Source organism: Diceros bicornis, chromosome 4 (genome assembly GCF_020826845.1).
Source record: "Diceros bicornis minor isolate mBicDic1 chromosome 4, mDicBic1.mat.cur, whole genome shotgun sequence".
NCBI classification, from domain to species: domain Eukaryota; kingdom Metazoa; phylum Chordata; class Mammalia; order Perissodactyla; family Rhinocerotidae; genus Diceros; species Diceros bicornis.
Window position 1 is genome coordinate 42,439,468 of NC_080743.1, and position 13,856 is coordinate 42,453,323.

At 38.5% G+C, this 13,856-nt stretch overlaps 1 protein-coding gene across 3 annotated transcripts in view; it reads right to left on the reverse strand.

The window, feature by feature from the left end:
• The window catches only part of SORT1 (sortilin 1), a 60,519-nt gene that overhangs the window by 32,440 nt on the left and 14,223 nt on the right, over positions 1–13,856 (reverse strand). For all 3 annotated transcript variants that reach the window (XM_058538702.1, XM_058538703.1, XM_058538701.1), the window contains exons 2-3: positions 8,223–8,282; positions 6,737–6,801 (exon numbers count right to left, since the gene is read on the reverse strand). In XM_058538702.1, the coding sequence (XP_058394685.1) occupies positions 6,737–6,801; positions 8,223–8,282 (125 nt within the window). The remainder of the gene's footprint in view (positions 1–6,736; positions 6,802–8,222; positions 8,283–13,856) is intronic.

Sequence of the window (13,856 nt, forward strand, 5' to 3'; positions counted from 1 at the left end):
ACCACCCAACAATTTTCTATACTGCCCTTTTTTGGCTTTGAAGTACAAGCAGAGCTCTTATCTTCCTGACAGCAGACCAAGAGATGCACATAAACAACTCCAGCTCTACAGCGGACATATCATCAACAGCTCAGACAACCTTCTAAAGGCATTGGCAGCAGCTTGATTATCACCAGCTTACAAATCTCCCCTCCTTCATCATATCCCCCGGGGAACCTCCACAAACCTGTTGGCAAGCTGTCTTGCTGTTTAAGAATTAGGTGCAACAAACACATCCTTGCCCTTCAGAAAAAGAAAGCAACAAGAGCGAAACAAAAAATCATCCACTACAATACTCTGGGATTTTAGCCAGTTAAACAACTGAGCACAAAGGACTAGTATCAACCTGCTGGGATTTAAGTAGGGGTCTGTCAAGGCCATGTTGGCCCAGGATATACTTTAACATAACACTTCATTTAAAAGTAGCTTCATTTTCTATCAGCATATATATCAGTATACAAAATATATCATGGAGAGGAAATCAATGAAACACCTTGAAAAACGTATATACTTTTCAAATTACATATCATAATTAATAGAGTTATGAACAGCAGTCAAATCAGTTAACAAAATCCTGTGAAATCATCTGCTTTAGAAACAAGTCTTTTTAATAACAATTTTATACATCAACCCTAATCTCTGCTCTTTCTGGTTACCAAAAATAAATGATCACTTTTGCACGTATCTGTGGTGTAAACACGCATAAGAATATGCCCATGTTTCTAACTCAAGAAAACAGTACTAGAATACAAATATTTTTTGGAACAGAGCCTAATATTGCCAAAGAACAAGAAAAATCTAAATATTATTAAAATAAATGAAAAAAAAAGAAGTAATCATCACATGGACTTCTGGTAAGATATAGCATCAAAATCCCTAGTAAGATGAAGCACTCAAAAGGGGTTTTTTCCAGAAGACTCACATGTTGACACTCAGCCCAAATGTCAATAGCCAAGAATCATACCCTTGTTTTTGAGCACTTTTTGTTAATAATATATAGGAACTTGTGACACCAGGCATTTGACCGGCAGACATTTAATGAGAAGTAACAGTAAAAGTGTCCTACAGTATCTCAGAGAATCTTACACTTCACTTTTCTCAACAATTAAACAAGCTCTCAACAATTAAACAAGATATCCTTGTTTGGTTGGGTTTCAGGCCTAATCATTTCTCTATTCCTTTAGTTCATTTCTGCCATGATTAAGTCACTATAAATTGCAACAAAAAAGCAACAAGGATGACAACAAACTCTTAAAAAAATAATTATAGTTTTGTAGTTTTTACTGATTGGGAAAGTTTATACAGTCGACCCTCATTATTCATGGATTCTGTATTTGAGAATTTGCCTACTCACTAAAATTTACTTGTAACCCCAAATCAATATTCGTGGCACTTTCGCAGCCATGTGCAGACACGCACAGTGTGGCGAAAAATTTGAGTCACCCCAGTGCACATGTTCCCCAGCTGAGGTCCAACAGGAGGACACTCTGCCTTCTTGTTTCAGCTCTTATGCTGTAAATAAGTGTCTTCTTCATGGTCTATTTAGTGCTATTGCATTTTGCATTTTTGTGCTTTTTGTTGGTGATTTTGCTGTTTCAAATAGCCCCCAAGCATAGTGCTGAAGTGCTGTTTAGTGTTTCTGAGCACAAGAAGGCTTTGATGTGCCTTATGGAGAAAATACTTGGGTTATATAAGCTTCTTTCGGACGTGAGTTGGTTGTGAGCTCAATGTTAATGAATCAACAATAAATATATATTAAATAAGGTATCTTCAAACAGAAACACACATAAAACAAGGTTATGTATTGCTCAGTTGATGAAAATGAATGTTGTGACCAGAGGTTTGCAGGAACCTAACTCTGTATTTCCCTGAGGAGCAAAGGTTCAGGATTCACTAACTCAGTATTCATGGAGACTTTGTAGAATATAACTATTGTAAATAATGAGGATTGACTGTATTGAGATTTCCAGTTAAAAGATCAATAGGGAGAATGTAGCTTATTAAAATGTGCCAAAGGAATGATAGACCTGAAATCATCGCCAGGTAAAATTGGCAGAATTTGAATTTACGTTAAACTGACTCCAAATACTTCAGTCTCTCTTTCTTTTTTTTTTTTTTTTTTTTGTGAGGAGATCAGCCCTGAGCTAACATCCGCCAATCCTCCTCTTTTTTTGCTGAGGAAGACGGCCCTGGGCTAACATCGGTGCCTATCTTCCTCCACTTTATATGGGACGCCGCCACAGCATGGCTTACCAAGCAGTACTTCGGTGCGCGCCCGGGATCCGAACCAGCGAACCCCGGGCCGCCTCAGCAGAGCGCGCGCACTTAACCGCTTGCGCCACCGGGCCGGCCCCTTCAGTCTCTTTTTTTACCCCAACTGTCTAATGCTACCTTACATATTTTTATTTTAATATTTTATTGTGTTTAATCCTTATTGGAAAAAGATATATGTTTTCTGTAGAAATTTTGAGAATACAAGTGGTAAAACAAAGAGGGTAAGAAAACGTAAATAAAATCACAGAACTTTGTATCAGAAGGAACATGAGTATGTATCTTGGGTCCATATCTCGCTTTGATTGACAAGATGACTCTAAGAACAGGTATTTTCATGGGAATATTTCCTAAGTGATGAAACCTCCTAGTTTCACGATTTTTATATGCCCTAAGTTTGTAAAAGTGAAGCTGTAGTAAAATGCCATCATCATACATTTTAATAAACTTTTCTTTACGAAAGGAAAAGCAAAGCAGGGAAATATATTTTGTAAATGGAATTTATGCTAACCTAACTAAAATATGCAGTCATAGTTAATAATCTACTGCAGTGAAAACTGAACCAAGCATATCATTAAAAAGGCTGTCATACAAGACGTCTTGGGGAAGCTGGTTTACTGTACTTTGCTTTAATATCTGTTATATACTTTTAAGTTATCCTTTTTTTTTTTAACCTCAAGTAACACCCTAAAAAACTTACACTGACTATGGAATAAACTTTAATGTGAAATCTCTTAGAGATTCTCTTATTAATTTCCAAAATTTGAACAACTCTCAATAGGAAATAAAAATCACAAATAAAATAGCCCAGCAGTTTTGTGGTAATTAGGTACAGAATTTTGGTGTAGAATAATGCTTATGTGTGGTTCAGTAAGCTGATCTTACAGTGATCTTAAACTCAAGAGGCCATAAAACAAACAGGGGCAAAACTTCTTTAGTTGCCAAAAATCAAATTATCATCTGAACCATAGCTAGTTTATTTCCTTTTTAACTTCATATTTGCAAGTGAGAGGCAAATGCACTTTACAATCTATTACATGAATTAACATTCCTTAACAGAGAATCAAAATTTATACTCTTCAAACATGACTTCTTTAAATTGAAGATATTAATATATTACTCAATTTTACCTAATCACTAATGCCTAGGGACTATTTATTACTTCCCAAATCTTTCAACAATACTTTTTCACAACCCAAAGACTGAAGTATACTTCCTCTAATTCGGCACAGGTAACGGAGACCACTTTCTTCTATTCTTGTGAGCCTCTGCACTATACTACTCAGAGCAGGGTGCATGTGATTAGCTGCTTTTTATTTGAACCCCAAGTAAACCTTTGACCCCATAAGATTAAGTAGAGAAAGTTAATTCAATAAACAATATAATCATTAAAGCTGTGAAAAATAGCAGAGTCTTCAGAGTGGATTCAACAGGCTTTTATTTTATTTCTCAGTTGGGCAACCTCAGCATATTCAGGACTCATTTTGATCAAACAGCTCCCTCCCTTTCCCATTTCTGAAGCAACATGTGCCTCTTGGCTGGCGTGTTCAACAACATGAGTCACTTCAGACCAGGCCAGCCCAGATGGAGAGGCAACAAGGCATATTTACAGCTTCCACCTAAACTCTGGAAGAGTTTTCACGTCGCAGCACGGTGGAAATAATTAATATTCAAAATGACCTTGGTAAAAGGAAAAAAGACCTGCTATGCAACACGAAGAAAAAGAACCATGGTAACATGATACTATACCAGAAACAAATAGGACTGCTCTCTAGTTAAGTGTATGTTAGGGGTTTCTCACAAGACCAGACAAATATAGGATGAAAAAGGGTCAGATGGTGGTAGGTATTTAAACAGTAACACAGTGATACTGTTTTTGTTTTGTTTTTGGTTGTCTTCAAGTAAACATAATATTGAAAAGCAAAGGATGTGAAAAAAAGTCACGAAAACACATTTCACTGCCCTGGAGTATGCCTCAGGAACCTGTCAGGTCCAGTTCCAGCCACACGACTAAAGAACAATGTAGAGAATAAAAAGTGAATTCAGAAGGCAAGCAAAAAAGTGATTGAAGCAATAGGTATAGAAGATAATTCAACCTGGAGAAGGAGGAGTTTAGTAAAGAGCATTCAAAACATGTAGGGATCAATCAGAGAGGAGGTTTTCATTTGCTACTAAAAAATGAACCGGAGGGCCGGCCCCGTGGCTTGGTGGTTAAGTGCGCTCGCTCTGCTGCTGGTGGCCCGGGTTCAGATCCCGGGCGCCCACCGATGCACTGCTTCTCCGGCCATGCTGAGGCCGCGTCCCACATACAGCAACTGGAAGGATGTGCAACTATGACATACAGCTATCTACTGGGGCTTTGGGGGAAAAATAAATAAATAAATAAAAATTATTAAAAATGAACCGGAAATTAGCATCCTCCGTGACACATATGTACGATATTTATCACAGCAGCATCAGTAAAAGTGAAAAAATTAGCTACAATCTAAGTGTCCAAGAGAGTATGATTAAGTAAATTCTGTCAACCTAACAAATGCTGAAGGTTACTAGCAGAGGGGATATGAAAAATATCGTGGTATGAGCACTGACCAATCAGAATGGGTATAGGTCGTAACGCTAGGTGTTAGTAACACCTGCATGTTGCCAGGGGCGGGGACGTGTGTGCATTTGTAGAAGCCATGCAAGCATCCGGGGACAGGCAATCACTTATTACCAACTGGCATAGAAGGCTCTCAATTCTTGTTAACAACCGGTACAGCAGTGACAGCACATGCTGGCTACATGCCATCCCTGGCTGTAACAGCACCAAGTTCTTACTCCACGCCAGGCATCACAAAGCATAATTCCTAACAGCTCTAAGGTGGTCATAATTAGCATCTTTCCTTTACAGATGACAAAAAAGACTCAGGGAGGTTAAATGACTTGCCCAAGTTCATTCTGCTTGCAAATGACAGTGCTGAGATTCAATCTCACACCTATGTGCCAACAAAACTTGGCAACTTTATGCTGCAACATGTTGCTTCCCAAGACCATGCAACCATATGATATAACTTTAAAGGGGAAAATCAAGATAATAAACTGTAAATAAATTAAGATTACACTCGAAGTTAGAGTGAATTTTTTTCTTGCCTTTAAAATTTCCAAATGTTTTATAATATCATTGTATTGCTTTTATAGTGAAAGATAAATTGGTAAGAAAAACTGTATCATAAGGAAAGATTTTATGACAGCAAGGTTTCTTAAACACTGAGTGAGTTACTGAAGTAACAAATTTTTTAATGCATTTTTTCCCTCCAAAACAAGATACTTTTCATCTGTCTGAAATGGTTCAACTACTGTTCTAATTGAATAAACAAAATCACCTATAAATTACAGTCCTTCCTAGCACTCGGATTCTATAATACATTGCCAATCTTTGCCAAACAAATAAAAAAATATTACCAGTCTAAAAATTACAGAGAAGCCAAGGCATTCATTCATTCAGTTAATATGTACTGCCTGCCTCCTGTGTGTCAGTCATTAGGCTAGTTGCTAGAGAAACCCAAGTTAGTCAAGAACCTTGCCTTCATGGAGCTTACAGCAATTCCAAGATGGCAATTCGTTCTTGCCTATTTTTAAACCAACATCACTGTGCTGAAGGGCAGAGAGCACTAGCTCCAGGCCCAGGAGCAGCAGCAGTCAAGGATCCCACCTACTGGGGAAGGGAGGTTGGGCTGATCCATCTCAGAGCTTCAACATGGGTTCACTCCCACTGAGAAGACAACCAGCAATTTCTGGGAGCTAGCTGGTCTTGAATCCTATGGTTAAGGAAAAGAACCTACTATTTTACCAAACTCTACCATTGAGAAGACAACTCTAAAACTTTGTGAATGCCACAGAATAGGTTATGGTTCCAGAACATACATTATCACCATCATTACCAATGTGAACACTACAAGGCACTTTGGTAGGTCTGGCCTGAGAACCTCCTCCCGATCTAGAGACAATCTGTTTGGGGCTCAAAGTGTTCATAAATAATATTCATTTGGAAGTATAGTGAGGATTGTTATTTCAGGAATATAAAAACCATTTTGTGCTCATAATAAATAGAAAGATGCTTAAACTCCATGCTATCTTCCTGCAAATAAATATCTATTTAAATTAATAAACACACACCCCTACAGATTCTTCCTTCATCCTCCTTTATTGTTTTGCCACTCAGTCAGGTTGTCGTAATCTCCTTGGAAGTAGATTCATTTCATACCTCTGCAGGTTGCTAAGTAGATATTAAAAAGTATGCTGAGTGTGATAGTCTGGTGAAAATTTAAGATGGCTAGAAGATCTTTTAAATCGACTGTTAGACTCCATCATGTCTAGAAAAGGGGGGAACTTACATTCACAATGTGTTACTCAGTCAAATACCCCAGCCATGTGTTATGCATCTCACCTTCGATATAGCTTGGACTGTCCAAAAGTCAGTGGTATATGGAAGGTAGTCAAGACTAGAATGATCTGGAGAGAGACAAAAGAATGAGGTCAATAAGAAAGCTGGTCCAATTACATGCTTGCATATGATGGGACTAAATCAACATCTGAAAGATTGCCAATAGCCCTGTTTTGTAGTAGCCTATAATCCTAATATATCTGAAAACTCAGAAGGACCAAGTTACTAGGGCTTACAGTGATTCAAAATCTCAACTCATTTTGTTGAGAAGGTCCTATCGCCTACACTTGAAGCAGTGAGGCAGAGCTAATCAACAACACATTACAGTAAAGGAAGGATTTAACTATTGTGTATCCATATTATTGTAAGATAGTCTCAGGCAAGAATCATCTTTCTTTCTGGTTACAGAACAGTGCAGGTGTTCTAACACAGGTCACTGTGTCACACATATCTGTCCTTCTTCTCCCTGCTGTTTGCTCTTTGTGAAATTAATTTTTTAAATAAGCATTTTTCTCGTGCAAAATATGCATGAGGAAAAGATTCTGACAGGTTAGTAAGAGGCTAGGGAGTCCCAAGTAGCTATATAACAGGAAATCTTGGAGATACCAACTATCTCAGATAAATGGCTAAACCATGGAAATTAGGGCACAACTCAAATTTTAGAAGAAACTGAGACATGCTTAAAGAAATTCTACCAGAAGTTTAAAAATTAATTAAAATAAGAAATCTATAACTTGCTCTTCAGCATCAAAATTATATTTCTTTTGCTCCTGATATAGCCATCATGTGCCACAATGCTATGTATATACATTACCGGAACACCAGAGGGCATGAGCTGTGGCCCCTGCCCTTGTTCAGGCAGGATAACAGAGCCACGATTCAAGACCTGAGGCCAATGCATCCTCAGCACACCCTCCTACTAGGAGATCGGCTACATACTAGGAGGGACAAGGAGCTGATGGACTGTCCTTCCATTCCCCCAATCCTGGCAGTACCTCCTTTGTGGCAGGGGAAGGGATAACAGATGGAGTTGAACAACCATGAGCCCATGGGCGCCACAGTCCTTCAACACTAACTGTGGGAAAGGACACAAGAACAATACAGTTTGGAGGAAAAATGCCAAGATGTGTAATGTGCAGTTTTCCGCTTCTACACAGGGGTTTTCCCGAGTATTGTGAGGCCCCCTTCTCAGCACATAGCACTCTCTTTGCTCTTTCTTCTTCTTGCTCATCTTGATGCCAAGCAGCCACCAAGGACTAAAAAGATGTCTATCTTCCTATTATGGAAGAGGGTGGTCACAAGATGTTCCCAGTTCTAAAGCAAAACTAAACTGACCGCAGCTTCCTGAGAGTCTGTCCTGCAAACATGCATTTTCTATGATTGAGGTTGGAGACAATTTCAGAAAGTAATAACATTCAGTGCTTAAACTCCCCAAATCTAACTTCATCTTCTTGCTAGGCTGAATTAACAGACTCAAAACATTACTTACCCCAGTGCTATCTCCAACCCAAGACAAAGATACTGAGCCACTGAGATCATCAAACACATGCTATAAGGGGGGAAAAAAATTCATTTAGAAATGACATCTCTCCATTTTTGACTTCCTTAAATAATTCAGAATACTATTACTTTCAAAGTAATTAAGTTCATAATTCTAAGGGAATACGGACTCCCAGAACAAAATACGGGAGAGACAGGATTTAACTACTTAACCTAAATTACAAATAACTTGGAAATTTTAATTCTCTCTCATGCAAAGTAAGCCAAGCAGATGAGTTTTCTTCACCAGATGGGGAGATGGGATAATCTAATTGCTTTCTCCAACAGAACTAAATATAAAGATATAGAAAGTATTCTTAGGATGCTTTAAAACAAGAGATTACAGCCCACATTGACAGATATAATTGTAACCCAATCAGCATAATTTAAATTTTTCTAGGCAGCCTTTACAGTATAGCTGAATAGTTAATAGCTGGATTCCTTTTGCTTCTAGGCTAACTCAAAATGACAAGGGATAGAAAGAAGCAAGAGCAAATGCCCTTGTTTCACTTTTTTATTTAATAATAATAATAATAGAACAACCTTAATAGAGTTGTGGTGAAAGTGAGAAGACAAAAAAGGGAAAGCTCGTGTACTATATCCAAAATACGATAAATATGTTGAAATGTAGTTATAATAATCATTGTTGGTGATTTGGGTTTTGGTTTTCAAATACTTTATAAAATAATATATACCCATTATAGAAAATGTAGATAATAATAGGGAGCTATAATAACGAAAATACAAATCATTCATAATTCTATCACACAGAGATATTCAAGGCTAACGTGTGTATAATCTTCTAGTCTCAAATAATTCGAAAAAGGCAATACTGGCACTTGGTAAAAATTTCCAACCATACAGAAATGTATATAGTAAAAAGTGACGATCCTTCCTCTTCCCCTGCCACATGCCCCACCACCCCAAGCCCCACTCCCCAGAGCGGTTAATAGCTTAGTATATATTTCTACTAAATGTTGATGATTATACTTTTCTCTTACGAAGACTTATACCTCATTACGGTTTTTTAATCTTAAACATGATCTGCCTTTCCACATATGAGCAGTTCCTTAAAAGCAGAGGTTATACTTCTTGGTATTCCCTGTGCCTACCACGATACTTGCCCACTCAATAAGCATTTGTTGAAAATGATTATACATCCTTCCCAAACCACAAACTCAATCTCAAAACAGAACTTGTCTATATAAATGGTGGGAAGCCAGCCGCTTGGTCACTCAAGCCACCAAGCCCAAAAGCAAAGTCTGAAGAAACAGAACTGTTCAGCTTATCTTCTAATTTTCTTCTAGGGTCCTCCTGAATGGGCCATTGAACTCACCTATGCTATTTCCCCTCTGGACTGTAAGCACCTGTGAGGCCAGCAGAATCTCTTGTACAATCTATGTAAATAGTACAATCAGTGCCTCATAGAGGGCTTGCTCAGTAAACACTGGTTAACTCTCAAACGCTCAGGCACAGCTTCTTAAAGCTTCTGCAGGACAGAAAGGCTATTCATTTACGTAAGCCGGCCAAGCATCTAAGAAAAAGTAGGGCTGCTAGAGACATCCGGAACCAGAAGCTTAAAAAAGGACACAGCAGTGTGTCTCGTAAGATATTCCACACAGAGCAAGACGGTATGTTCTCTTGAGTGGGGATACAGTGTCTGAGCTCCTTGAGGAGAAGCAGGAATATAGAGAGCTGCCACAAGCACCAGACAGACCGTGTGGGCTTACAGTCATCTAAACATAGGTTATCTTTCCAAGGAAGGCTCTGGTCACAACAACTGACTAGGATAAAAGAAAATTTCCACCACTGGAGTTCTGGCTATCTTGATCAGGCCACAATATAGTTAGTCTTGAGTCAATCAGGACCAGCAACTTGAACTTTTCAAGCAATGCGCTACACACCTGACCCCATCAGTGCACACTGGCATTACTCACATTTTCCTATTGCCCAGTCACAGGAGGAGGAGGATTATTAGATGTCACTAGCAACCCTCAGCCTTACCTAAACAACTCAAAGGATAGCTGACCTCATTCATCATCCAAAGAGTTCCTTTGGAAATGCAGGCCAGATTTATTAACTATAATTGTGGTCTTCTGCTACCCTTAACTCTCCCTCTCTTCCCTTCCTAATAACCAATCAAATTTTACTTTTAAAAATATACAAACTCATTGAAAAAACATCCATCTACAGCAAATGCAACTAATTTCTTATATTTCAGTCTTGAACATTCTTATAATGGTGTGAGTAAAAGAGAAAAATGAAATCAGATCTAACAACAGACCAAAGCTCAGGTGGAAAGGAAAGGTCATATGGAAAGGAGACAAATCCAGGAGAGTTGGGGGATCAAGAGCACAGATACAATCCTACCCCTTCAATGGGAGAAGGATTATGATGTCCAGGAAAGGGTGGACAACCTGGTCATGGTTAGGAGACAGAATTCACAAGTGTCAGCGAAAGGTCATTAATTCTAATCCTTAATCGTCATCATATTTAACACAATGTACATGTCACTCTACACTGTGGTGGCATCTTAGGTATTTCAAAATATAAATTACTTTTAAGTATAGCAACAAGAACCTTGTCTGCCTCCCTCACTAGACCTAAAGCCCAGCTGGTACAGGGACTGAGCCTATTTACTTTAGCAACTAATACACAGCACAGCACATGGAAGGCACTCAATTAAGAACTATTTGTAAAGCTCTGAAAAGGAGGATGATGCAGTGAAAAGATAAGGCCACTTAATTTCCCCATGACAGAAATGAGGATGAAATGTAAAAATTCTATCCTAATAGGACTTTTGCTTCTGGCCAAGATGGAATAACTGGGATCAGATTTACTTTCCCACCTGAAACAATTAAAAAAACACAGAATATATAAAACAACAGCTTTCAAGACACTGGACTTCAGGCAATGAAGGATAATAATCCCTGAGACACAAGAAACAAACAAGGACCTACATTTGCCCTAGCTTATTGTCTGGAGAGAATTTCCAAGCCACAGTGCAGGGAAGGGGAAGCCAGGCAGGGCCCTGAGGTCTCCCTCAGTTGAAGAGATGGGGTGGTAGTCTGGGGATGCCCAAGACGCTGGAGTTCACAGGATAGAGTACTAGAGAAGAGAGAGCTGTACAGAAAGAGAACTCTGGAGATCTCTAGATGGGGGCTGCCCAACCACCCTGCCAAGTCTTCAGCTGAGTACTAATCAGCTCATGCATGTGAGGAAACTACCTGAGGGCAGGGTAGGATCCACCTGAGAGGACAAAGAAGGAAACAACATCTGGGCCTCACACAGGACCAGAAATAACTCCTGTTCCCAACAACCATAGCAGAAAACCTCCTTTTCAAAAGGAATTGGATAGGGTACTCAGAAATTTTGACCTCAGTAATGAAGAAAAATTAACCCTAGACTAAATGCTGTTTCGGTCTTGCCTAAAAATCTTAAAAACAAGACCAAAAAGGATTAAACTAATGCCATGTAACCTAACTATGTCCCAGAACAAAGTTCAAGAATATCTATGGGAATGTAAAAATATTGAGCACTCAAGAAGATAAAATTCACAATGTTCAACAGTCAATCAAAAATAACCAGGCATGCAAAGAAGCAAGAAAACAGGACCCATAATGAGGAGCAGAATCAATCAAACCAGAAATAACACAGATAACAAAATTAATGGACAAGAACATTAAAACAGTTATAATTATATTCCATATGTTCAAGAAGTTAGAGAACATGGGCTGGCCCGTGGCTTAGCGGTTAAGTGCGCGCGCTCCGCTGCTGGAGGCCTGGGTTCGGATCCTGGGCGCGCAATGACGCACTGCTTCGCCGGCCATGCTGAGGCCGCATCCCACATACAGCAACTAGAAGGATGTGCAACTATGACATACAACTATCTACTGGGGCTCGGGGGGAAAAATAAATAAATAAATAAATAATAAAAAAAAAGAAGTTAGAGAACAGATTGAGCATGTTCAATAAAGACAGAAGATAAAAAAGACTCAAATCAGACTCCTAGAGATGGTAATTACAATGTCTGGGATGAAAATTACATTGGATAAGATTAACAGGAGATTAGACATTGCAGCAGAGAAGATTAATAAATTTGAAGACATACCAATAGAAACTATCCAAAGTGAAACATAGAGAAAAAGACAGAAAAAATGAACAGAGCATCACTGAGCCATAGAACTTCAAGTAACCTAATATATATGTAACAGGAGTCTCTGGAAAATGTGGGGGTGGGGGATGGGGATAGAAAATTGGAAAAAATAATAGCCAAAAATTTCCCAAATTTAATGAAAAGTATAAACCCAGAGAGCCAAGAAGCTCACACACCCCAAGCTCAAGAAACATAATGAAAACTACACCAAGGCACATCATATTCAAATTGTTTAAAACCAGTGATAGATAAAAATCTCAAAAGCATCCAGAAGAAAAAATGACATTATATACAGAGGAACAAAGAATCACAGTAGACTTCTCAGAAACAATGCAAGCCAGTGGATCAACATCTTTAAAGAACTGGGAAAAAACTGTAAAGATAGAATTCTATACCCAGTGAAAATGTCTTTTAAAAATGCAGGTTTTAAAAAAGAAAAGTTCTGAACTTGTCCATTGCTCCTCAGCACTGTATGGTGAGTGTTTCTTTTTGACAACCATGGGAGAGGGACTACACCAGCGCAAAAGACCTGAAAGACAGCTGAAATCCCATCTTTCCATGTAAAACCAACCATCCTGGTTCCTCTTATCACAGCTCAAGTGATCTCTTTCTAGGTAATATTCTCACAGCACTTATGGACATTGCTTATAACTATTTATACTTGGTTACCTCTCAAATTATGCTAGGAATTCTTAGATGGCAGACACTATGATCTGGTATTACCCATCAGGCCTAGCAAAGGTCTTATACATATTAAGTGCTCCACCAACATGTCCATAAAAGTCTATTCACAAACCCCTGCTACCAACATTATTGATCTGCGTATAATTCTCCTTCTACCATGGTTAACACCATTTCAGTAAATAATGGCTGAACAGGGTTTCTTCCTATGCCCTTACTGCCAGCCAAAAACATCGTTAAACACTAGCATGTATTCTCAGGTGTTGATACATATAATAGTGACCTTACTCCTCTCCTTCTCACTGTAGTTACCGCCAACTCCATATAGCCAAAAATTGGTAAAGACGCCCTGAACACATCAAAGTGTTTAGAGGCACTAGCCAGGGGCAGACCATACAAAAGAGACATTCAAACATTTGAGTATAAAAAAATAAAGATCTGCATGCTGAGATTTAAAGAGGGCTTACAGACGTAGGAGTAGATATAAGCCATAGTCAGAGGGCGGTAGAAAGTAGTTGTGCAGGTAGAACAAACATGAAGATACATGCAAGTATTTTGAAAAATTTCAAAGGATAACACAAATAAAATTTATTAATATCACCAACCAGTAAAGTGCTGAGAATACAGTAGATGCTATTAAGTACTTATTAAAATAAATAAGAATTTCAAGACCAGGATAAACAAAGTTAAGGTGGGAATAGAAGGAAAATAAAAATAGAGAAAAGGGAGCGTGTGTGAGAAGAAAAG